This window comes from Nilaparvata lugens, chromosome 4 (assembly GCF_014356525.2).
Source record: "Nilaparvata lugens isolate BPH chromosome 4, ASM1435652v1, whole genome shotgun sequence".
Classification (NCBI taxonomy): domain Eukaryota; kingdom Metazoa; phylum Arthropoda; class Insecta; order Hemiptera; family Delphacidae; genus Nilaparvata; species Nilaparvata lugens.
Genome location: NC_052507.1, coordinates 43,927,371 through 43,954,918, shown reverse-complemented (window position 1 = coordinate 43,954,918; position 27,548 = coordinate 43,927,371). Strand labels below are relative to the sequence as shown.

Sequence of the window (27,548 nt, the reverse complement as noted above, 5' to 3'; positions counted from 1 at the left end):
CAATTTTAATTCATGTGAGAGTGCTGTGCGGTTACCCCCTTTTGGATTGCCTCAAGGAACAGTTTTATCCCCTCTTCTTTTTCTCTTATATGTAAATGATCTCCTTAAACTCAGTCTTGATAATGGTAAAATAGTTTCTTTTGCCGATGATACAGCCATAATTTTTTCGCATGAGAGTTGGACCAATGTTTTTAAAGTTGCTGAGGATGACATGAATATAGTCAAAAAATGGTTGGACTAAAATACTCTTAGTCTTAATATTTCAAAAACCAATTCATAAATTTTGCTGCAAATGCAGGTGGTCAACCAAATGCAGAATTTAGAATGAAGCTGCATTTGAACTGCACAGACACTCTCACCTGTGACTGCCCATCTATTGAAAAAGTTAATGAAATTAAATATCTGGGTGTAATAATAGATGAATATTTGAGGTGGAGTTCACACATAACTTTCCTTTGCAATAAACTAAAATATGCAAACTATAAATTTTACAAAATTAACAACATTTTCAACTTGGAAAGTCTTAGGATGATATACTATGCTTTTGTACAGTCTTTAATTCAATATGGTTTAGTTGTATGGGGTGGAGCCTATGACACTCACCTTCTTAATTTATTTTTGATTCAAAAGTACATTATTAAGACAATTTTAAAAAAACCTAGGTTATATTCAAGTGAATCCCTCTTTATTGAATTTAATGTAATGACAATAAGGCAACTTTATTTCAAAAGACTTCTTAAACATATTGTGAAAAACAAAGATACATTTATCAGAACTGATAAACTGTTTTATAACTTAAGACCTGACACATCTTTGAAGTATATTATCCACGATTCAAAGTTGAGCTTTCTAAGAAGACAGATCATGTATATGAGCACTAGATTTATAAATATTTTACCTTTTGATTTTGAATTAAAAGTCCAAGATAGAATGATCGATACTTGGATTAAGGAGAGGTTCTTTTTTTCACTGGGAGCGGAATGGTGGTAGTGCCAATTTGATTTGTCTTTTTTTCTCATTTAAAAATTTTTTTCTCATTTAATTTTGTTTCTCATTTAATTTTGTTTCTCCTTAGTTTTTAAGATATCTATGTATTTACTCGTTTATTCTTTTTAGTTGATCTAATTTTTCAAGTTTTTGATTTTCTTTTTATTTATTTATTTAATACTCCCACCAGCGGGCAAGATGTTTTTTCTTTTGCTGGTGGCGCCTAAAAAATTCTACTTTTATCTTAGGTTTTCATGATTAGTCAAGTTCTATTCTATGTTATTTCTCAGTTTAAGATATTATGTTTTTGTTAGACTTGTCTATTTCAAATTTTTGTAATGTATGAATTTTTTGGCAAATAAATTTCAAATACAACGAGTCTCAAAAATAATATCAAAAAGATACTTTATTCCTATTTTAAACGAGATAAGAAACGATGGTATATATTTTTACAATATTATGAAAACAGAAAGAATTCCTCACAAGACCAAAGGTAAATAATGTCCTTTGAAAGATTAGAATGTAAGATGTGAATTTTATTGTCATACACTGACTAATGATGAAAACTAAAGGGTTGGGAATTGGGGTACTTTGGGGGGGGAGGCATTACTCTTGGATTGGGGGGGGGGCATTATACTTGGATTGGGGGGGGGGCATGCGCCATTGCCCTTGGGGGGGCTGGGCACCCCTGCAGCCCCATGTCACATTCTTTGGTCACTGACTCTTGTTCCAAATTTTTCCAATATCGTACGATATCGTACCATTTTGGCAATTTCTGTTGAGTGGTGGGAAGGGGGGGGTTAGCTGTTGTTCGGCGATGACGACAAATACGAGGTTTCTTGGTTGATTCGGGAACCCTAGCCAATGATTCTAATTCCAACCGTCACCTGAAGAAGACCCAGAAGCAGCGACCACGGGAGAATGGAGTGGACGATTGTGAGGGTGTACATTGTGGCTGGTGAGTCCCTAATTCATTATTAGGCTTGAGCCACCCATTGGTTTATTTTGACCAGTCCAGTTTGATCATTGCAATTCCCTTTTTCAAATTAAATTAAAGTCTTTCAAATTCTTTTAAGTTTTAAAAGCCCTTTTGGCGGAGGCCTTCTGCCTACTCGAAACCCTGAGACACAGAGTAGATTGAGTAACTGATTAATAGTCAAGCGTCTCCAATGTTAGCACATCGTTAATATAACCATAGATAAATTAAGTTCATTTATAATTTACTATTCTATTGGATTTGAGTATTTGAATATTTGTAACTGATGCTTAATTAGTCTTTCCATCCATCCTCCTCAAGGTTTGCCTTTTTTAAAATCATAATCACCTTCTCTTTTGTATTGTTGTGAGAGGAGTAACATTATATTTGTATTTTCTATATTTTCGATTTCAAATTTGTTCTTATTTGCCTCTGAGAGGGACCAGCGAAGGCCTAGGCTGTCTTCCAGAGAGCTGTTAAAGTAATTAGTGAGGTCAAGAAATACCTCATCTCTAGATAAAAGTTTTTTCGCCACACTGCACAGAAAGCAGCTGTTTTCCAGTCCCTACGTAGATCTGAAAGACCTTGTTTGCAGACGACGTCAGAAAAGGGTTTCTTTTCCGGTCTAGGCCAGAAAGTTGTCTCTTCCGGCCGCTTATGGCTGGAAACAACGCGCTAATTATTATTAATAAGTCATCCGCTAGATCGGGCGAGTGTCCACTTTCATAATAAGCTGAAGTCGCCATGATTTTAGTTCCAGTTTCGAATCAAACTAATTCGCTTCGCAACCAGTTTTATTCAATTATTTATTGTTGATTAGTGCATTCCGAATTTTCAAAAATGCTTGAAGATGACTGTGGTATTCCAAGTGAAATTTTAAAAGAATCTGAAATCCTGACTGCAAATCTTCTACCACTAAAATCAAGAGATAGGTACGATAGCTTAATGAGTATTCTTTATTTTGTATTCTTTATTTATTTTGTCAGCAATACCTGTAGTGTGGCGAAAAATATCGTTCGCACCACGGGCAAAAATGTTTTTCCAGCTCTCAATCTTTTCTAGTCCTCGGCCTACGGCCTCGGACTTGAAAACCGATTTCGAGCTGGAAAAATCTCATTTTCTGCTCTAGGTGCGAAATATACTATTTCGGTGAAAGTCGGTTTTGTTTTCAATGCTTTTGAGCTAGATATAATTAATTTTCAATGTCTTAGGAGATTTATTGTAAATCCAACCCCTGACAAGACCAAAGGTAATAATGTCCTTTGAAAGATTAGAATGTAAGATGTGAATTTTATTGTCATACACTGACTAATGATGAAAACTAAAGGGTTGGGAATTGGGGTACTTTGGGGGGGGAGGCATTACTCTTGGATTGGGGGGGGGCATTATACTTGGATTGGGGGGGGGCATGCGCCATTGCCCTTGGGGGGGCTGGGCACCCCTGCAGCCCCATGTCACATTCTTTGGTCACTGACTCTTGTTCCAAATTTTTCCAATATCGTACGATATCGTACCATTTTGGCAATTTCTGTTGAGTGGTGGGAAGGGGGGGGTTAGCTGTTGTTCGGCGATGACGACAAATACGAGGTTTCTTGGTTGATTCGGGAACCCTAGCCAATGATTCTAATTCCAACCGTCACCTGAAGAAGACCCAGAAGCAGCGACCACGGGAGAATGGAGTGGACGATTGTGAGGGTGTACATTGTGGCTGGTGAGTCCCTAATTCATTATTAGGCTTGAGCCACCCATTGGTTTATTTTGACCAGTCCAGTTTGATCATTGTAATTCCCTTTTTCAAATTAAATTAAAGTCTTTCAAATTCTTTTAAGTTTTAAAAGCCCTTTTGGCGGAGGCCTTCTGCCTACTCGAAACCCTGAGACACAGAGTAGATTGAGTAACTGATTAATAGTCAAGCGTCTCCAATGTTAGCACATCGTTAATATAACCATAGATAAATTAAGTTCATTTATAATTTACTATTCTATTGGATTTGAGTATATGAATATTTGTAACTGATGCTTAATTAGTCTTTCCATCCATCCTCCTCAAGGTTTGCCTTTTTTAAAATCATAATCACCTTCTCTTTTGTATTGTTGTGAGAGGAGTAACATTATATTTGTATTTTCTATATTTTCGATTTCAAATTTGTTCTTATTTGCCTCTGAGAGGGACCAGCGAAGGCCTAGGCTGTCTTCCAGAGAGCTGTTAAAGTAATTAGTGAGGTCAAGAAATACCTCATCTCTAGATAAAAGTTTTTTCGGTGAAAGTCGGTTTTGTTTTCAATGCTTTTGAGCTAGATATAATTAATTTTCAATGTCTTAGGAGATTTATTGTAAATCCAACCCCTGACAGTTAACAAGCTAATTTATTCTCCCATTTTTTTTGTTCATGACGTCCTAAATCATAGGTTAATTCATTTTCATTTTGTTTACTTAATTAAGTTTTAAATTAATAGTTAATTTATTTTTCCATTTTGTGTGGTTAATGACGTCCTAATCCTAAATCATAGGTTAATTGATTTTCTCATTTTGCGTGGTTAATGATGTTCTATATTAATAGTTAATTTATTTTTCCATTTTGTGTGGTTCCTGACGTCCAAAAACATAGGTTAATTTATTTTCCCATTTTGTGTAGTTAATGATGTCCTAAATTAAGTTAATTATTTATCTTTCCATTTTGTGTGGTTATAATGACGTTCTAAATTATAAGTGATTGCTGTGAAAGATTGCTATAGCTCTGAATTGGTAGCTTCCTCCCGTGGTGAGGGTTTCCAGTCTATGTGTGTCAAACTAAATTTCGGTTATTGTAATGTATTTTTGATTGTTGTTTTTATTCCGCCTGCTTCGAATATGTGTATTTTTGAAAGTTTCTATAATCATGTTGAGAGTCTCAATGGGTTAATTGATGGTAATATTATTATGGTTGGAGATTTTAATCTTCCTGAGAATTACTCGGCTGATTACAACTTATTTACTGGTTCCTTACGTGCACGTAGACTAAATAATTTTTCAACATTGTTTAACTTAGAGCTCAAGAATAATATTCTCAATGTAAACAACCGTTTGGTTTTTGAGGATGCTCATCATCCTGCTCTTGAACAAACATTTATCATACCGTATCTCAATTCAAACCGTAATTCCAATTATTTTTCTAATAACCTTATCTATAACTACAAAAGAGCTGACTATTTAAACTTGTACATTATTTTGAATGATATCGATTGGTCCTCTCTCTATTGTATGACAGATGTTGATGACACTGTATCACATGACATTTTAATCTCAAAACTAGAAAATATAGGATTCACAGGTGGCTCGATGGCTCTTGTAAGATCTTACTTAGCGGATAGATTTCAGGCTGTTTCTTTTGAAGGAGATACATCTAGTTTAAGGACTGTGCCTAATGGAGTGCCTCAAGGTTCAATTTTAGGGCCTTTGCTCTTTATAATTTACATGAATGACTTGGCATCCAACATTGAGGATGAATGTACTACTTGTTATATGTATGCTGATGATGTGTGTTTGAATATTAAGACTGATCACAACCTATGTGAAGCTATTGTAAAAGAAAAGATAGACATAATTTTTGACTGGTGTAAAGCCAATAACCTAGCTCTTAATTTAGACAAGACACAAAACTTATCTGTTTCATACAGCAACTTAAGTACAGTGCACTCAGTAAAATTTTTAGGTATATTTATTCAGAGTAATTTGAAGTGAAATCGTCATGTAGAGTATACTATTCCAAAAGTTACCAAAGGTATTTTCATGTTAAGAAAGTTGTATCTTTGAAAACATTATTAAACGTTTATTATAGTTATGTTCATTCTCATCTTCTTTATGGCACTATATTATGGGCGAATGGCAGTCATTCTCAATTCTCATTCTTATTTGTACCGGTATTACAAAAAAGAGCAATTAGTACAATTTGTAATGTGCCTCCTTTAACTCACTGTAAACCGTTGTTCATTAGATTGGGAGTCATGAGCTTACCTTGTATTTTTATGTTCAATTGTCTGCTTTTTGTAAAGTCAAATCCACATTTATTCACAACTCATGACAACATTCATTCTTATAACACAAGGAATAAATCAAATCTGAGGAATCAGTACAAATTCAGCCATACGAGTTTTAAGGCCTTTTCTATAAAGTTTTATAACCATTTACCACCAAATGTTCGAGGTTTGACGCTCAGGGAATTTAAACTAAGAATTAAGAATTTTTCTATAAAAAACTGTTTTTATAGTGTGGATGAATATTTCAATGTTAACATGGAGTCTGGATAGCCCAAATTACAAACGAGAGCAGAGGACTGTCGATAAATTTAAAGAGCAAAATATTGAATGATAATATGCTAGAATAAAGAGAGCAATAATTAATAGATTGAATGTAGTGAGTAATATTTTCAGCATTAAATTTATACCAGAAGTGACTTATTTGGTTACTCACCAGCAAGTAGTTTTCTTCAAATACTAAATACCAACTTACTGCAGGAATTGGAATTAGGTTTGTGGCAGGACAAGACGGAGTCGGGAAAAGGTGTTGGCTTCTCTTGTACATCTGCTACCCCTATCCGATGTATGTTAATTCTGGCATCAATTTAATTACTGATCAGTCCGAAAATTGCTTGGAAGATAACTTTACTATATTGACTATTACTTTACACTGCTGTACAATTCTAAGTCCGATCGCACTAGCTGAATATTTCAATATATATATTTACAAATAACAAGGAAAAACTGTACTTTTCCCCAACTTGGGACAGTTAATATATCGATAATAATTTTAACACAACGACGAACGTGTAAAATTTAATTTCAACGGCAACAATCGAAAAAAAACAGCCACGATCCTGTTTTTTCACCGTCCGACACGAGCTGGCGACTTCAACTGATGATTATGCGATAGAATAATCTAAATACTAACTTATCCGCTAGAGCGCAGCAGCTGCCGGCCTCGCCACTACAACTACCGCGAGACTAAAAACTAATTTAAAACTAGACTTAATCTAAATACGCTAAAGGGCGTCACCATTCCCCCCACCCTGAAACGTAGTTTTCAGCCACGACTTTGGCCCAAAACTAGACAAAACAAAACAAACCGAAAGAAAAATAAGACGACAAAAAAAAATGCTAACACAAAAAAAAACGAACAATAATTCTTATCCTAAGAATTATTGTGTGGGCAATGGAAACAATTTGGTGGCAGGACGTTTGAAACGACCAGTAGCTAAACGTACTACTGCCACACGTATGACACCATCGGCTCCAGGAAACACTTCCTCAATGATTCCTAGAGGCCACTTCAATGGGGGTAGATTAGGCTGATCCACTATCACAACCGTTCCAACAGTGAGAGGAGGTGATGACTTGGACCACTTTCCACGTACTTGTAATTCATGGAGATACTCCTTTCTCCACCTATTCCAAAACGATTGAACAAGCTGGTCGATGAGTTCGTAACGAGTGAGACGATTGACGGGAATGTCGGTCACATCCTTCATTGGAAAAGCCGTCAACGGTGTCAACTTCAAAAAATGAGCCAGAGTTAAGGCGAGAGGTTCGTTTGGATCCTCGCTCAAAGGGCACAATGGCCGAGAGTTCAACACCGCCTCCACTTGAACCAACGCAGTATTCATCTCCTCATAGGTCAATAATTGATCGCCAATCACCTTTATCAAATGCGACTTGACCGATTTTATGTTGGCTTCCCAAATTCCACCGAAATTTGGGGAAGCAGTGGGAATGAATTTCCAATCCACTCGATAATCAGCCAGCTCATTAGTAATTGTATTTTGAAACTCCGACGAATCCAATAATTTTGCTAACTGTACCAGCTGTGCATGCGCACCAACGAAATTTGGTCCGCGTCGAGATAAAAATCGGCGAAATGCTGAAAGAAACATCAGTGTAGATAAATCAGAAACCAATTCTATGTGTACAGCCTTTGTTGACATACAAACAAATAGACAAATGTATGCTTTGAGGATGAGTGGATTTCTGCGTCGAGCCATTGTGATGCGTACAGGCCCACCATAATCAACACCACACTGTCCAAACGGTTTACTCTGGAGTACCCTGCATGCAGGCAAATCACCCATTTTGGGAGGTGTTATGCTAGGCCGACATCGGAAACACCTATTGCATTTTTGAATACGACTCCGAATGACCACACAAGCAGAAAATATCCAGAACCTCTGTCTTATTAACGACATTAATAGACGAGGACCAGCATGACAATTTTTTCGATGATAATGATCAACAAGAAGGGTGATGAAAGGATCACTCTTAGGCAAGACAATAGGGTGACAGCTGTCAAAATCCATGTCTGAGTTCGGCAAACGACCACCAACTCGAATTAACTCCTTGTCTATAAACGGTGACAAACGCTGAAATTTGGGGGCACAATCTTCACCCTTTTTTAGTTGAACAAGCTCACGTGAAAAATGAATTCTCTGTACGACTCTACACAAATATCTCTCCGCCGCATCGAATTCCAGTTCACCTGCTTTCGGCAATATTCACACTGCCTTCAATACTAGTATCATGATACGAAGCAAACATTGATAGTCAGAGCATTTCTCAATCAAATTATATATTACATTATCTGAAACACTTTCAGATTGAACAACCGTGACAACATTTGAAGATTTCATTTCAGGTGGACACTCTATTTCTTCAATTTCAAATTTTACAGGCCAGTGATTTTCCTCCATAGTCAACCAGTGGGGTCCTGTCCACCATGTCTCGTGATTAATGAGATCCATTGGTTTAAGACCACGCGATAAACAATCGGCGGGATTTTCCTCACCAGAAACATGCATCCAACAATCGATGCGTGAGTTTTGAATTTTCAAGACTCGATTAGCCACGAACGTTTGCCAACGCGACGGCGAACCTCTTATCCAATGGAGAACAACAGTTGAGTCCAACAAAGCGACAACTCGGACGATTTTACAACGAAGTTCGAGGACAGAGAGGGTAGCTTCAAGTAGATTGACTAGGAGAAGAGCAGCGCACAATTCCAATCTCGGTATTGATAGAGTTTTACTCGGTGCAACCTTTGATTTTCCACACAGTAGCATTACTGTTGAAGAACTACCATCTTCTTCCTGTGATTTCAAATAGATCACAGCTCCATAGCCAGACTGACTTGCATCGCAAAAACAAATTAATGTAATCTTGGAACCAACAAATACTCCTAAGTGACGAGGAATGGACAAATTCGACAAAGATTGAAATTCTGTTTGACATATCTCCCACTGAGATGCAATAGAATCAGGCGGTTTTTCATCCCAATCTGAACCAAAACGCCATAATTCTAGACATTTCAAAAACAACGTGAGAGGAGCCACTAGTCCTAGAGGATCATAGATTCGCGCCACAGCGGATAATATATTCCGTTTTGTGGCAATAGAGTGATCCTGTGAGATGAAAAAACGAAACGAATCGGAAAATGGTTGCCACTCTAGACCTAATATGGCTAATGAATTTTCGATATTGAATTCTTTGGACAACAAGGACCTTTCACTATCATTGAGACTTGTCATCAGCTCCTCCGAATTTGACGCAAACTTAGTCAATTCAAATCCACCAGCTTTAAACAGCTCTTTGGCCTGACTACACAATTTTTTCGCGTCACTTACAGAAGGGACAGACGTTACCAAATCGTCCATGAACATATCTGTAGGAATGCGAGCTTTAGCATCCGGAAAATTATCGCCTTCCCTCTCAACCAACTCATGGATAGTTCTCAAAGCCAAGTACGGAGAGGAAGTGATACCAAATACGACACAATTTATTTCATAGGTTTCAACAGGATCATCTACCGAAAATCTCCATAACACCCGCTGAAATTCACGGCAAGATTCACTCACAGATATTTCACGATACATCTGTTTCAAATCACCTGTCACTCCAATTGCAAAAAGACGAAAATTCAATAGCAACACGAAAATGTTCGTCTGTAACTTCTGACCAGCATGGAGAATCGAATTCAATGACAAACCAGTCGTAGTTTTAGCGCTTGCATCATAAACGATTCTTACAGGTGTAGTAGTACTACAAGCCTTCACGATTGCGTGGTGAGGAATATAATACCCCTGTTTATTTTCCTGATCCTCAATCAAGGTCATGTGCCCTTGGCGCAAATAATCCAACATTATTTCGTGGTATGCGATCTTAATATCTTCGGAGCGAGTGAGATGATTTTCCAAATTTGTCAATCTCCGTTTAGCCATAGAATATGAATCACCCAAACAATCAGCTGATTTTTCAAACGGCAAGGATACCACGAATCGACCTGATTCCAAACGACGAACAGATGAACGAAAATTATTCTCACAATCCAACTCGGCAGGTGTAAGATCATTCCCCGATTTAGGACAATCTTCAACCTCCCAAAACCTCTGTACTAGGTCATTCAAAGGTGGAGTAGAGACGAGCAAACAATTATTGAATTGTTTATTTTCTGACGAGTTCAAAACTGGGGCTCGACCCATAACAATAAAACCCAGTTTACTGTCAACTAATTTGACTGAACCTACCTCTTGATGAGATTGGTAATTATTGATAAGATCGGGAAAGAATTCGGCACCCAAAATACCATCCAATTTTCCAGGGATGGAAAATTTATCATCCACCAATTTCAATGATTTCAAGTAGGACAACTTAGACACATCAACTTCACGAGATGGTAATCTGTCAAGTATTTTTTCAACTACCAACGCATCAACAGCAAACGAAAATGTAGTGTCAGCGTGAGAACGAATTGTGAACGACGCTCGACCTTGAACCTTACTTGATTGACCGCCAAACCCAGTGACAGTTGAATAGACAGGTTTAATATACAAGCCTAGCTGACGACATGCACGAGAAGTTACAAAATTCTTCTCACTACCAGAGTCGATAAGAAATCGCAGGGGACATTCTTGCCCTCTCTTATTTCTGATCAGAACAATAGCAGTAGACAATAAAACAATAGTTTTATCATTTTCAGACTCATTGTTTACCAATTTAGTACTACAACAACTAACACCACTCTCTTCAGATTGATTTTTGAAATCGAAATGCAACAACGTATGATGTGAATTTTTGCATTGAGTACAGAAAGCATTGCTTTTACACTCACGAGCTGAGTGACCTCCCACTAAAAATTTTAGACAATAAGACTTCTCTTTTATGAGACGAAATCTATTCCATGGCGAGAGTTTCAAAAATGACTCACAATCTGTCAACTTATGTTTACTCCCCTTACAGCTTATACAATGAGATTTTCCCCGACTATCACTAGGAATTTTATCTCCTGACTGAATTGCGAAATTCTTAGAGTTTGATGAGCCCTTTAACGCTTTTCCACTATGAAAACTATCACCCTTATTTTTATCAATCGACAATGATCGAACTTGTTTTTCAATGAAACTTACAAAGTCTTTATAAGTGGGCTCCTCTTTATCTCTATGAGATGATTCAAATTCTCTACGAGTTACAGTATCAAGAATTCTCAAACCAAAATGTAAGAATATAGCATCGTCAAGCCCATTATTTTTCAATCTTTTTACAGCAGTAACAGAGTTACAAAATCGGTCTAATACCGAAGTCAAACCTTCCCTGCTTTCTACTTTAAGCCCTTTGAATTGAAAAATCTCATCGAAATAGGTTTCCAACTGAGCTCTTGGATTATTATAGCGATTAACTAAAGCATTCCAAATAATACTATAGTTAGCAGCTACGGTAGGGAGATGCCTACAAATATTGGATGCTTCACCTGTAAGTTTTGATGTTAAATATTGAATTTTTTGTTGGTCAGACAATGCTTTATTTTCATGAACGAGATTTTTGAATAACTCATAAAAGACAGCCCATTCGGACTGACGACCACTAAATTTCGCTAACTCAATTTTCGGTAATAGTAATTCATTTGACACAGTAGTAGCCTAGGTGAGGTTGTCGGTGCCGATTGCACTTCGACAGTAGGCGCTGAATTAATTTTTTGAAGAAGTTCAGCTGTTTCATATATTTTCGCTACCATAACCAAGTAACTGTCATTGAGTGCTGGATTGAATTGATCATTGAAACTTAATTCTAATTCTTTGATAAGAAGTTCAGTTTTTTCATATTCAATAACAGTATTTGGAATCAATCTATGCAATGTGAGGAATTGACTAGCAACTTTTTTATTAGTTCCTACATCCTTAACTAAATCATAACATCTTTGAACTCTTGAAAATAGCTGAGTTAATTTTGCTTTATTTATTCGCAATGATACCTCAGTTGGCGAAGCCAGCTTCGGCTCATTGGAAGCAGTTTCCATTGTAATTCAATTTAATTTTTCAATAGAATAGAAAACGATTCGATGAACAAGTTATTATTACAACTGGACAAAAACAGATAACTTATCTGAAACAAACAAGTCCATTGCATTGCGATAATGCGATAAGCATTGCTTGAATGCAAGGCTAGCAACTATGCTGAATGAAAGAAGTCGACAATCGCTGACATGCAGCTTTCTCTAACAAGAAAATAATTGTACAATACGGACTCAGAATTGTAACGCAAAATAATTCTAGCATGAAAAAAAATACAAATTCGAAACAATTGGGTTCATATCCGAGTCCGGCAGGAACATAATGGATAGCCCAAATTACAAACGAGAGCAGAGGACTGTCGATAAATTTAAAGAGCAAAATATTGAATGATAATATGCTAGAATAAAGAGAGCAATAATTAATAGATTGAATGTAGTGAGTAATATTTTCAGCATTAAATTTATACCAGAAGTGACTTATTTGGTTACTCACCAGCAAGTAATTTTCTTCAAATACTAAATACCAACTTACTCCAGGAATTGGAATTAGGTTTGTGGCAGGACAAGACGGAGTCGGGAGAAGGTGTTGGCTTCTCTTGTACATCTGCTACCCCTATCCGATGTATGTTAATTCTGGCATCAATTTAATTACTGATCAGTCCGAAAATTGCTTGGAAGATAACTTTACTATATTGACTATTACTATATTGACTATGTGGCAGGACAAGACGGAGTCGGAAAAAGGTGTTGGCTTCTCTTGTACATCTGCTACCCCTATCCGATGTATGTTAATTCTGGCATCAATTTAATTACTGATCAGTCCGAAAATTGCTTGGGAGATAACTTTACTATATTGACTATTACTTTACACTGCTGTACAATTCTAAGTCCGATCACACTAGCTGAATATTTCAATATATATATTTACAAATAACAAGGAAAAACTGTACTTTTCCCCAACTTGGGACAGTTAATATATCGATAATAATTTTAACACAATGACGAACGTGTAAAATTTAATTTCAATGGCAACAATCGAAAAAAAACAGCCACGATCCTGTTTTATCACCGTCCCACACGAGCTGGCGACTTCAACTGACGATTATGCGATAGAATAATCTAAATACCAACTTATCCGCTAGGGCGCAGCAGCTGCCGGCCTCGCCACTACAACTACCGCGAGACTAAAAACTAATTTAAAACTAGACTTAATCTAAATACGCTAAAGGGCGTCACCAGAGTCTATCTAGATTTTAGGTAATTGCTATTGTTGTATGATCTCTAATATAGTTTGTAATATTGACGTGGCCGATACAAATTGTAAAGTGTTTGTCTGTGGCAATAAATTGATTTGAATTTGAATTTGAATTTGAGATTACCACATGGAGCTCTGTGAATGGTTTAAAAATTAATGTTAATAAATCACACATAATGACATTTTCAAGACAGAATCTTCCTTTTAATTTATCTTACATGATGAATGGTTCTGCTCTTCCAATCAAAATATCGTGTAAGGATTTAGGAGTCTATTTTCAAAATGATTTCAGATTCATCTCTCATATTGAACACATTTTAAATGTTTCTAATCGACTGTTGGGTTTTGTTATTAGAGCTTGCAAACACTTCAGTAATTTAGATACTATAATATATCTGTACAAGTCGTTGGTAAGGAGTAGATTGGAGTATGCCTCAATTATTTGGGATCCTTATCATGCTGAATATTCTGATTCTCTTGAAAAAGTTCAAAATAATTTCCTTCACTACTGTATTTTAAAAAGTTTGGCCACCATCCCTATTTTGCATATCCCACATTGAAACTCAGAATCATGTTCAAAATTCCAACATTAAAGTCCAGACGTAATCTCCAAGCCATCTTACATTTATATAAAGTAGTTAATGGTCTTACACAGCATCCTTTTCACCTGGAAAGATTGGGCTTCTATGTGCCGACTGTTTCTCGTGGGTGGTATTTTTTGTTTTTTATACCAAGATCTCGAACGTTGCAGGATTATAACTCACCCATCAATCGATCCATGAGACTCTTCAACACAGTATCTCGTGATATCGATCTCTTCAATCCGTCTTTGAATGCCTTAATTAAATCATGCTCTATAATACTTGAATATTTCAGATATTCATTTGTGGATACAATATTACAAATCATATAAAATAATATGATTGGGTAGGAACAACAGGCTTAGCCCAAAACTATTCTATTCCAAAATTTTGATAATGTTACATGTCCATAAAAATAGGTTATGTTTCTACTGTAAATAGTTCAAGCTCAATTTTCGTCCAAAAATAAATATAAGATGCAAATTTTAAATTTAGAAGAATTAAAACACCAAACGAAAGTAAAATATTACACTTAATTATCACTGCACATTAATTGATTAAATTATTTTATAAAATTTTGAAGCCATAAATACACACAAATTCTCACTAAGAACAGCTAATAAATACTGATCAGTTCTTTATATATTTCATAATAAATTAATAATATTACTTATTTTGTCAATTTTTAACTTCAAGCACTCTCTCTCCTCTCCTCTGCTATCTATCTATAAATATATGTCTTTACCTTACTTCTTCCCTATTTTATTTTTTTCTTTTTAATTTTGTTCATTTTAAATGGTCGATTTTTTTATTATTTATATTGAACTTATTCTTTCTATTCTTATTTCAATTTAACTTATTTTCTTATTTTAATTAAAATTAATTATATTGTACAATACAAATAGCATTTAATGATATAAATAATTAGTATTTTATTTCAAGATTTAGCATGTAATTCTGAAGTTTGTTTAATTTCTGTATAAGTTGTTTTTGTTTTCTTATTATTCTTTATTATTTTGCGTGGAGTGCAGTGTTGGGCATTGTGCCTGTCGCATCCACACTGATTAACTACATTCACTACAATGTATCTTTTTTTCCAATAAATTGAAATTGAAATTGAAATTGCTATTCTTTTATCTTTATCCACTGCCATTATAACGTGGACCTCACTATAGGTACTAGTTTTTATTACATAAAATTCATTTAGTACGGTATTTATAACATAAACTACTAGTTTAACCTACTGTTGTTTATACCAATATCATATCTGCTGCGTGTAATAGATTTATTTTTCTTTTTGATCCCATGAAATTCATAGTTCTTATTGACCAATATTTATTGATTATTTGTGTCAGATTGAATTATTGAGCTGAAATTATTAGTCCTTGTCTTGATTTCCTTACTTGAGTCCCATTGAATTATTAATTTTAATGGCTTCAACTTTAATCAATTATTTATATGATTAATTGAATTATGAATTTTGTCTTTAATCTTCCATTTTGTTTTGTTTGAGTGAACTTCACTAGTAACTGATTATAAAGTTAATTTTATTATTATAGACTTAATTTATTACTATTTCGAATTTATTCATTTCTTTATTCTATTGAGTAGTCCGAAGTTTGGAGATTACCTATTATTGTTGGAAAGCCACTCGCCACCATTTTACAATTTTTTGAGACCGTTGATATGGTCTATACTGCCCGGCCAATGCCCCGAGATTGATCTTAGTATTTTCTGTTTAGATTTGAGAATATTTTTATTTTGAGTTTGTCGTGTTGTCACTTGTTCCTCTTTAATTTTGTGGAATAAAATCATTAACACTAAAATGTTGCCATAATTTGTGTTTAGATTTGAGAATATTTCTATTTTGAGTTTGTCGTGTAGCCACTTGTTCCTCTTTGATTTTGTGGGATAAATTTGTTAATACTGGTGTTGCCATATTTTGTGTTTAATAACACTTTTATTTTAATATTGTCGGGTTGTCACTTGTTCTTATTTGATTCTGTGGAATAAATCGGTGTTGGAATCTTCTTGTCGTCCTCACTGTATTCAACCAGCGTCCTGCACAGTCCAATCCCACCAGAAGGGAATAGAATTCTGGGCGTCATAGACCCCAGCTGATTACATTGGTGTCAGGTGTGGGTTGGTGTTATTGTTATCTCCAACCTGTTACATGACCAAATCAGCTTTTCCTCCCACACTCTATTTGACAAACTCATTTAAATACTCCTCCATTAAGAGTGCGGGTCATCTACCGCCATATTGGATTGAATGTCCCATAAGATCAATGTTATCTTTTGGAATGTTTAGCGTCATTATTTATGGATGGAAATTTACGTATTATACATCATTGGAAACAGAATAGAATTCTTCAAAGCATGTATTTGTTACTTTTTTTTATTTTAAAACTACTTCCTATAATTAAATCAAAAATAAACTTTCCAGAGTTTAAAATTTTTTTCTAGAGTTTTGAAAGGAATATTTGAAATTTGAAAACACACATGCCTTGCTCAATTAAATTCTTTATCCAATGCAATTTTTTTCAACAAGATGCGATGTAAACTGTAGACGTGAGAGATTCCAAAAGTAATGCATGACTTGTCTGAAAGGACCACTGAGTGTGATGGTTGGTTTGTCGTAGTAGTTCAGCAGACTACCATAAGATAGTAGCACGCTCGGTCGCTTGCTCACTCTCATTTTGGAGGGAACTCAAATTTCACATAATGTCAAATCTGAATATTTCTTGTGGGTTATGTTTGGTTGTTCACTCTAGTCTTCTGCTGCGTCCACGAGTGAGGTGATTTACAGTTCCTTACAATAATAGTTGTTTAATTGGAAGAAAATTATAGGAAGTTGAAGCTGTTTTGTTCATCTATTTTTTGTTGAATTACCCATAGTTTGTCTTTGTTGAATCTTTAGTGTTTAAACTTTGTTTAGTTTTATTGTTCAGCAGTGTGTTCTTATTTTTTGAATTTAAGTGCAGTTTGTAATAATGGGGAACAAAAAACGCCTGTTACGTAAAAAGCCTAAAAATAAGGATGGTGAAAGGTTGCATGAGTGGCAAAAGCAGAAAGAGGTAGGCATTACGGAAGATGCAAGCAAAAAAAGAAAAATTGATGATGTTGAGGTAATAGGCTGTGGGGAAGAAGATGATATTATGTTCCAAAATGTACCAAATCTGAGGTTCAAATCTTGATTCTGAGGTCTCCAATTAGCTTATTTCATTTACAGCGTTATAATTTTTATTCCAATTCTTAGGTACAGCACATTCTTTAAATAAAATTAGTATTCTTTGTAAATTATTCTTTTTTACTCTCTTTTCACAATAGGCAGGGGGCTTTGCCGTGTAGATAATAAGCAAAGTCAGTAGACAGTAGACCAACTGTCTTCCTACTTTGGGTAATAAGTATTGCAATTAATAATCTAGCTGTCAGTTTAAGTGTTTTTAATAATGATAAATCATCACAATTATTGTTTTTCCTATCCACTTACAATTTTATCCTGTTGAGTATATGCTCAAAAATGATGAAAATGGGTGAGTCAATAACGATCCTTATTCTGCTAGACCTAACGAAGAAATTGAGACATCTTCCACGGCTGTTACCCAAAAATGACCACAGAATGACATTTGCGCCCGGACTATTTCCAAAACGGGGCGTAGTAGCAGCTTTTATAACAGTAGTCGTAGTTTTTATTTTCTCATTTCTATAATTGGAAACGTTTTTTCTTGACGAAATTAGACATTGCTAAATAATTCAAAATAGCTGAAACTTTACACTATTTTCTCTTTATTTTATTTTGTGTTCAACTTTCTAGTTTTTTTCGAAATTTAATTCAAACATGACTATGACAATGACTGCGACTACGCCCCGTTTTGGAAAGCCAATTTTCTGACTCCAGCTGTTTAAAGTCTTGGACTTAGCTAAATCCCGAGTTCGGAAACCGTCCCCTAGTGTTATAACTGGCCAGGAAAAAGACTATTCGAGCCACAGTATCCTTGCAAGTAGCATATGCAGTCTCCTCACCTTCCAGCACCGGGTCCAAGAGGGATTCTAACCAGAAGCCAGCTACAGTGAGAATAACAGTAAAAAGTTGGGAAAATAAGGTATCAGTAAACCGGGCTGACTTTGTCCCAATTTTGGGGAGTTAAAATTTTAAACAGCTTGCAATCAATACTTAAGTTGCAACAAATCTCTTGCAATATTTTTTATTGCACTCTGCAATGTTTGAAGAGTATTTAACATTATAAAAAGTTAGTATTTTTCTTAACTTTAACAAAAATATATTTTTTGAAAATAAGAGACAATGTCAACCAGGTGATGGGGTGACTTTTTCTCACTTTAAAAAATATATGGAAAAAGTTCATTTTCAAGAGTTAGACAAAGTGAAACTGTTAACCTTTAAAATGAACAATGACATTGAAAACAAATGGAATCCACTTCAAAAAATCACAAATTATTTATTGAAAAATATTTCAGTTTCTGCTGCCTAAAAATCTTATGGCAAGATGGCTCAAACTGCAGAATCAGTAAAAAATGAATATTGTGAACGTATTAACTTTAAGCAAGGTGAATATTTTGTTTTATTAGGTAGAATACATGCTATTTATCATATTTTGAATTGTATTTGCATCATATCCTGCATATCACAATTTTTATACTGGGACAAAGTCACCCCAAGTTAAACTAAAAATGACTCGTTGTTTTCAACTAGGGCAGAATCCCAACCATTTGAACTATGGATATTATGGATATACCAATTGAAATACAATAAAAAGGCCAATATAATATGTACTCGCCGATATCATAAGTCTTTTAGAAATAAGTTTTCTAACACAAAGTTTTCTGACAACAAAATCACAAGATGAAGAAGTTAGGTTCTATGTCAATAATCCAACTAATACAGTGTGATTCTTAATTATGGTAAAATAATTTGATACGTGATAGTAGAGGTGAAAATAAGAGAAAAAAGTTCTTATAAACATATCCCCCGGAACTTAATTCCGGGCGAAATCTTTCACCTGTATAGCTCGCTAATGAAGAGTTTATGGATATATGTTTATAAGAACTTTTTTTCTTATTTTCACCTCTACTATCACGTATTAAATTATTTTACCATAGTTAAGAATCACTCTGTATATCGAGATTCGACAAGATATCAATTGTAGATCCTTGATAATGATCAGAGCTACAGGTATCAATGTTGAACATCAATTTCGAATAACAGAGATCGGAGATAAACTAATCTGAATATTTTTCTTCGAGGTGGGACAAAGTCACCCGGGGTAGACAAAGTCACCCCAAGTCGACGGTATGTACTTGAAGCTACAATATTTCATATTTAGTACTCCTAAAGTTGTAGTTTGTGAGGCGAACAGCCCCAACATTCAGCTTACTTGTTATTCAATAGTCCCACATCCCACTCTCATTTGTTTAACAGGTAGACCCAAAAATAAGAGGGGGATCTTTAGCTCATTCGGGTAGGGGGGGGGGGTTTGGCGTCATAGACGTTGGGGGGATAGGCACCCCTGGAGATATTTGACTGAATTATTTCAAACATAGCCTAAGCAGCTGATTGCCTCTAGAAAGGCTGTAATGAAACACTGCTTGGATTATTCGAGGCAAGGTTGTCATTTTCACTATTTTATAATCATGTGGCTTGCAGTTGCTGAATTTTTCAATTGTTCTGTATTTTGTTTTTGTTGATCCTAGCTATTGATAGCCTATGGTGGCACACCATTCTGCCGCTATCCTTGACTTTGAAACTCCTGAGAGGCCAAAATACGTTGTTCTGAGTACGTTTGACAATTGAAGAAATAATTTCATTTATTTCGGAGAAACTTTCTCGCTTTCACCACCAATTTATTTTTTGAAACAAAAAAGTTTCCCAGCATGTCGAAAATTTCATGTTTTCTGCTCGAAATGTCTCGACATTGACGAACATGAACGTTAATTACAAAATCTGGTGTGGTACACTCACACAACTTTCCTTGCTCATTGAACTGTAAGCCTCATTCGTAAATGAGAATAATTTAGGGGAATAACCTAATGACGATTGGCGGCAACATATTTGAAACTACGATCAGACTACTATATAATTATTGTTTTCAGAGTACTTTTTCCTTTGTGTGAATTGCGAAGTTCGATTATTTTAGAATTCATCAAAACAGCTGTTCTACAGATGAAATATCTCGACTGTGTTCTTTTTATAAACTGCTCTACCTACCTACCTCATGCACGAGAAAGAGGTTACAAAGTCCATTTCTCAAAGATGGGGTGGACCCCCCATTATTCTCCCAGAAAAAAGACTCATGCCAGTTGATAGAGCTGAAATGAATTTTTAAAAAATCGGTCAAGTCATTTTTGAGAAAATCGTGAAAAACATGTTTCTTCAGTTATTAGCTGCCATTTATCTCAGGAATATTACGGAACTCCTGCAATTTTCCCAGAAATGAGACTCATGTCAGTTGATAGGACTTATAAATAGCTATCCATCGTATAAATTTGAAGAGAATCGTCAGAGCCGTTTTCGATTTTTTATTCTGTGCAAACAGACTGCAATGGGGGAGGGGGGTGACAAGCTGTCTCAAGGCTGGTTCTGTTGACATTCCAGAACTCTTATCTAAATGACCGGTACTATTTTTTTGTTCTCCCTCGAACACTGATACTGCAGTTCTCGAAAACTGAACAGTATTAGTATTATTATTATTATTTATTCCATTTAATCAGCTCTTTTTGTAACGTGTTTATATTATTTGCATAATATGATACTTGTTATATGAACAGTTGAATTGCTTGATTCCAGTGTTGATATAATGTGAAAAAATATCATTATATATCTGTGATAAATATGATTTAATCTCAGTGAAAAGGGTAGAAAGCGTGGGCGATTATAAAATGACAGTGAAAACACCAAATATATTGACATCTTGCTATTTTACTGCAGTATTTTTTTATGTTATTAGTTAATTTTTTTTGTTTCGAAATTTGTTTATTTTTTATCAATTCCTATATAGTTTGATCTGAGAGTTGACAGACTGAATTTAAACTTTATATTGGAGTGTTTTTATTAAATTATAATTCTATTTAATTTCTACGTGATTGTTCATTCATTCAATCAAAACGTTATTGACTGAAATAGTTGGATACAACTCAAATTAACCTTGTGAATTGGAAGTGAAAAGCAATCTATAAACCTTCAAACACATTTCGATAATATTCACTTTTTGGTAATTATATTTAACATTTCAAATTTCATGTGTTTCTCCATTTTAAGCACTATTATAATATATTTTTTATGTTAATATTCCTATAAACTTACAATGTACTAAAATAAAATACTTATGCAAACTGTGAAATTTCTAGTTATTATGGAAGTGGCATTCACAAGATATACAGTAAATACTAGAAATATCATTACATTTTGAATTTATAATCATGCAATACTTGAATATATCTTCTATGCTTCATCATCTTGTTATGCTTAAAAAGTTCAAGCTAACCAAAAATTTCCAAGAACAACTTATAAAATAGAGAATGATTTAAAAAAAACACTCCATTTTAGGGGTGGTTTTTAATGTTAATAAAGTTCCCAATAACTCAGTAGGAGATGATTTTAGATCAAAACATTAAATACGTTTCTTCATCTCTTTGAACACTTGATGGAAAAAAGAATTTTTCGAAATTCCAATATTTAAAGTTTTAAAAATGGTAAACCCCTAACGATTTCAACCCTCAGCAACCATTGAAAAATTATAAATTTTTATCTATTAAGCACTATCTACCATTTCCAAAAAATATTGCCTCAAACAGAGAATTCTGAAAAACTACACTTATCTCATTAACCACCCCCCAATCATTAATAATAAAATGATAAAAAACAAGAAAATCCTCTCAAAGAGTAGAATTGAATGACAAAAAGAATTTTTCTGATATCTCAACAACAAAAAATTTCATTTTTTTCATCCCTAAATTTCAACCCCAAAAATGAGAAAAATCATGAATAGTTCATTCCACTGTTTCCAGCATCCTGTCTACTACAAAAATCAATAATAAAAAAATTCCCAAAAAACTACCCCAAGATTTTGCGGTTTACATAAAATAGGGGATGATTTTCGGTTTTTGATAATTTCAGATGGTTTGAGGTATGATAAAATGTAACTCAAACCCTCACTAACCTTCCCCAGTCCCCTTCATCATAATCTCTACTATGGAGCTGGGTATGCTTGGAGTTGTGAATACTGGCCAGCCTGCAAGAAATGTAGAAACTGTTTTTAGGAGACAGAGACTGAAATCTGGCAACACTGCGACAGTTGCTTAAATGTGGCAACATAGGATCTATTTCTAGATACAGCGGTGGCCGAATGACCTCGAGTTGACAATACTGTAGTGCCAGTTAGCGCGTGGCAGAAGGTTGGTGAACTCAGAGTTGCCAGTTAGCGCTAGCGCTAGAGCAGCGGTTGTTTGGTGAACTACCCCAGGCTGGTTTCACATTCAATGACATCATTTAATGGGCGATGCACTTAACCGCCAAAACTCCTCTCCACCCCCACTCTGACCAAATTTCACCCTCATAACCTTAAATACTTCAGTCTCTGTCTGGCTTGAAAATTGCAATACCAGCACGAAACGGACGTCGCCACATCAGAAAATGTGAGTGTTTTTTCACTTACAAGTTTTATTGAATATGATAATAATAATCAGTAAAAAAAATATCCTCAACTGTTCTCAAACCTATATTTTTATACACAAAAAATTGCTTATCTCTATATTCAAAGCTGCTTATTTCAGAAACCAATTATGATAAGAGATTACTAGGTCTTGAATTGTAGAACAGAATCTTCTTTCTCATTTGACATAAATGATTCATGAAAAAATATATTTGGAAACTTCAATACGATCGTTTCAAAAAATCATCAAAATGGAGATGTTTTTCTCATCCTCACGTTCTCCGTAGTTTTCTGATGAAGAAAATTGGTTGAAGATGGATTTCAGGCAACTGAGCATGTAGAGCATGGAGTTCTCTATAATTTGAGACTAATTGCAAGTTCCTATCATACATCAGTCTCATTTTAGAGGTTGTCAATTATTAGTAGAATTGTAAAAAAAATGAAAAATCAAATTCACCATTTTTTACTCAGCTGTAACTTTCTATTTGTAATTGTAAGAATAGAATCTTTTATTGGAATGAAAATAGGAGAAAATTTTCTATATCCTCAACCACATTTCAAATTTCTCATTTTGGGTATTTCACAAAAAAGATTGTTTTACAATAACCATGTGTAATTGAAAGATCATAATAATTGTTGTGAAGCACTTCTTGGGGGAACTACTATCGCCACCAAGGTTAAGTTGACACACATATAACGAATCTTGTACTGAGTCACCAGTATTGAGATCAGGAATTTGAAAATGCGTGCGTGGACGCTAAGTGAACACCAGATTGACTGAGTCACTACAAGATTCAATACAATCGTCTGAATTGCGGGAGGCATAAACACTTGCTCACCCTTGATTCTTCTTATGACTGATTGTATAATGATAAAATTTTCAGATGTAGTGTAATGGTTGCTAAACACTGAGTATGGAGATCTTAAAACTATTACCTGTGATGAAACAGCATACAAAATCATACAGGTCGAGCAAAAACCCCAAAGTAGATAATCTATGGGACTGCATCTCTAATAAGTTCTGAAGGATTAAGATAGGGTACTAATGACCAGAGATCGTTCGGAATATACTTCGAGAACAGAGTCTTGTCAGGCTTCATGCTCTATTGTAGGAAATTGTATTATCTCCAGCTGCATCTGCCATACAGTCAAAAAATTTGCTCCCAAGCTAAGGATGGTCACAGATAAGCAGGTAAGGACAGAGAACAGAGAATAGGTAATCTCGATCTGACCCCACACACTACATCCACTTAGATCTGTTCCAATATCCAGGTTGAATCAATTATTTCAACGATTGTACTTGATCAGTTCTTGATAATATAGAATGTGTCAGACACAATAATTGACAGGCTTAAGAAATAATCAAACTCAGAAGACGAATTGATAAAGTGGAAATATAATATAATAAAATATATAATTTGACAGTGCAGATTTAAAGCTTGGATTACAGATTGAAAATAGTTTAACATTGACAAAATAACTGGAAATTTGCTTGTGCTGGTGTGATACCATGCATGATCCAACAGACTTTATAATTGACAAATGTAACAGTTCTTTGAAAAATAATGAAAACAAATTATAAAAGATTTTTAAAAATTACTCAAGGTCGTGGTTCTGGCAGCTGAGGATAGTTAATCAACTACAAGTTCTTATAAATTCTATACCAGATAAAATCTGGGATCTTAATGATTATAAGCGCTTGTTGGCATGGGCATTACTTTAACAAAGAAAAATTTATATTTTTCTGCACTATGTTTTCTTCAAAGCGAAGATTGGGGCCTGAACATAAAAACTCACATGAATCTTATTGATGATCATGGTTCCTTTAGATCAAATTTTGTATGATCGGTGGCTGGTCCAGGCTTTGGTCTTAGCACATGTGGAATTTTAATTAGATATTTCCTTCACCAATTAAATTGGGGAATAATTAAATTTGAATTTCTAAAACAATCAATTGATGAATAAATTTATAAAATAATAGATTAATTGGCCTAAGATATTGGCTCACAGATAAAAAATACAAAAATTGAATAAAATTTCACTAATAGGTCTTTGGTAACTTTTTAACAAGGTTATTTAAAATAGGTTATTGGAAGACGAGTCAAAACAATGACTATTTGAAAAATCCGATATTGTGATGAATACACCATTATTTGATCTTCTGACTTCTACAAACTTCACACTTTACACTAAAACAATATATTGTCCACTTTTTGCTATGAAAAAAAGAAATAATCGATTGTTCCTCTCATTGGATACAATCAAAATACAATCGATGAGGTCTCTTTGGATCCTTCATTGAACAAATTCAAAACTTCCATTCAAGGGTGGCTCATGAGCTGACCCACAACTATAACAAATATAACAAAAAAATCAACATATTATCCTCTTGGGATTCTAGCAATATTTGCAACAAATATAGATTTTCATTATTTAAGATATTACAGGTTTTGACTCTTTGTCTGGGTTTTTACATATATTTGGGTGAGAACATGATTAACTTTGGTGTCTTAACAATTGTCTACCACTTGATTCGAGTAATTCTTTTGTATGCTTGGCAGGTTGTGTACAAGAAGGGTTACACTTGATGTGATTTATTTAATGCTGATTACAAATGCTGTGCTTTCAAGATAATTTTTGTTGATTTGGATTACATTTCATAATATTTTGATACAATAATAATAAATTTCATATTTAAGGACAAGAATTTTGTTTTCTTGAGTTTTTTTTGGAGATACATTTAGATAACATTCATAACATGCATACTTTTTGTGCAATTCAACATAAATAATATATTTTTGGTTGCATTTTCATTCATATTTTTACATAAAATAACAGATATTACAATAATTTATAACAATATTGCTGTATTTCAATACAATTTGCTTTGTGATCTCACACACATTGGCATGTGTGAAGAAGAATTATTGAACAGGCTTTGGTTCTAATCGATTTCCTCATTGATTATGCATTTTGAGGTTATTTCTACACATTTATTTGAATAAATCTTGTTTATTTTCTTTCTTCCTATTCAATACTAAATCCATCTTATTTCTAATTTGCAGATATTCTCTGTTGATAAGTGAGCCTTAACGCTCGGGTGCTAACTGTTTGTTTGGCAAACCTTCTATTTTATAAGGGTAATTCTAATTTTTATAGTTAATTCTCTTCTTTCATGAGATTTACTCAAAGAATTCATCACATTGTCCAATATTTCCCTAATACAGTATTAGCCCAGTCAACAAAGACAAAAAACTTATTTCATGCAACTAATTAAGAGAAAGCTGAATTTTTGCAGGATGTTAATATACATATAGTAAATAGCCTGGAATCACAAAATACTCATCCATACCCAACAATACAATATTGTTTATTGAATTTCCCGTACTGAATGTTAGACATCTTTTTATTAAATTTTTGTTGATCCACATCAAAAAATACAAAACAGAGCTTGGAGAAACAGTTAACCATAAAGCTACTCAACTCATCACAGATCCAATTACAACTTTGAGATACCTCAGCTGACTCACGGCTCTGAATTGACAAATCCTTCATACCTAGCCCATAATATCTTGTACAGAAATGTGATTTGAAAATCCTTGGTTTCTGGGGTGCCCTGTAAGAAACTCCAGGGCTAGAATGTCAACTTTTTGTATTCAGGATGGCCAATACTCCAGAGTAGTCTGCATTTGTATGTTTAAAATACTTTTTTCACAACTTTATGGTCAAATTCATCACTTGATCATTAGCACATTTACAATTTTACTTCACAGAGCTCACAAGGATGAATGCATCTCTGCTCTGATTCTTCTCAAATTTGAACATTAGCACGTTTTTTCCATAATCTTGTTTCACCATGGAAAATCCATTACAATTGGAAAAAATGGTTGTGAAGTAGAGAACACTCTCTCATGTTGAAATAGAATGTAGCTATCTATTTCTCATGTGATTTCTCCCAAGCAACTTGCACAGTGGAATTGGTTAAAGATTGAAGTAATTCTAACTTGAGGGTTTTAGAACATTTGCATAGATACTCAGACCCATTTTATCTGTGATTAAATTGCCTACTTGATCTTCTGTCAAATTATGCTGTTTTGCCTCGATCCAATTCATATGAAAACTAACCTTCGCGTAGTTCCTTATTATTTGGTAGGCTATTCTATGAACAAATAAAGTGGGATAATCGATAAATGTGGTGAACATTGTAATCTTGTCACTTCACCATCCTCAGTATTTTTAATTGAAGATGCTATTTCCTCACAAATTGTTTTGACTATAGCTTGTAATTCATCTTTCTTAACAAATGCTTGCATTTCACTACTCAGATCATTTTTCAATACATAAGTTTTGGCAAATGTAGATAGCAATGTATTTAAATCGTTTTTTTAAACAAATTGTTCAATCCCCTCCACAAGATTTGTCTTTATCGTATTAGTTATTGCAGATAATTGATCTCCAAACTCTTGTTTTGTTATAACAATGTTATTCAATGCTTGCACAGTTTTATCCAAATATTCCTTATCAACCAATAATGAATGAGTTTCATTTACTCTAGTAGAAATTTCTGTGCTAAGCTGTTTCAATCTGGTATTTGGATAATTTCTATCTAATACTTCCAAATTTTTAATCTTGTCTGGGATAACTTTCAATTTCCTATCCAAATAATTCTTGTCAACTTTATTATCGTTGATTGTATTCAAGTGCGATCTGAATATCTCTGTTGTTGATTCAAGAACATGTAGAGAATTCTCCAAATTGATAGATTTCTCTTTAACTC

The 27,548-nt window shown here is 34.4% G+C and overlaps 1 protein-coding gene across 1 annotated transcript in view; it reads left to right on the top strand.

Moving 5' to 3' along the window:
- Positions 1 to 3,622: 3,622 nt before the first annotated feature.
- The window catches only part of LOC111053946 (3-hydroxyisobutyrate dehydrogenase, mitochondrial), a 33,114-nt gene continuing 9,188 nt past the window's right edge, over positions 3,623 to 27,548 (top strand). The window contains exon 1 of the mRNA XM_039427510.1: positions 3,623 to 3,674. Coding sequence (XP_039283444.1) covers positions 3,638 to 3,674 — 37 coding nt within the window. The 5' untranslated portion in view covers positions 3,623 to 3,637. The remainder of the gene's footprint in view (positions 3,675 to 27,548) is intronic.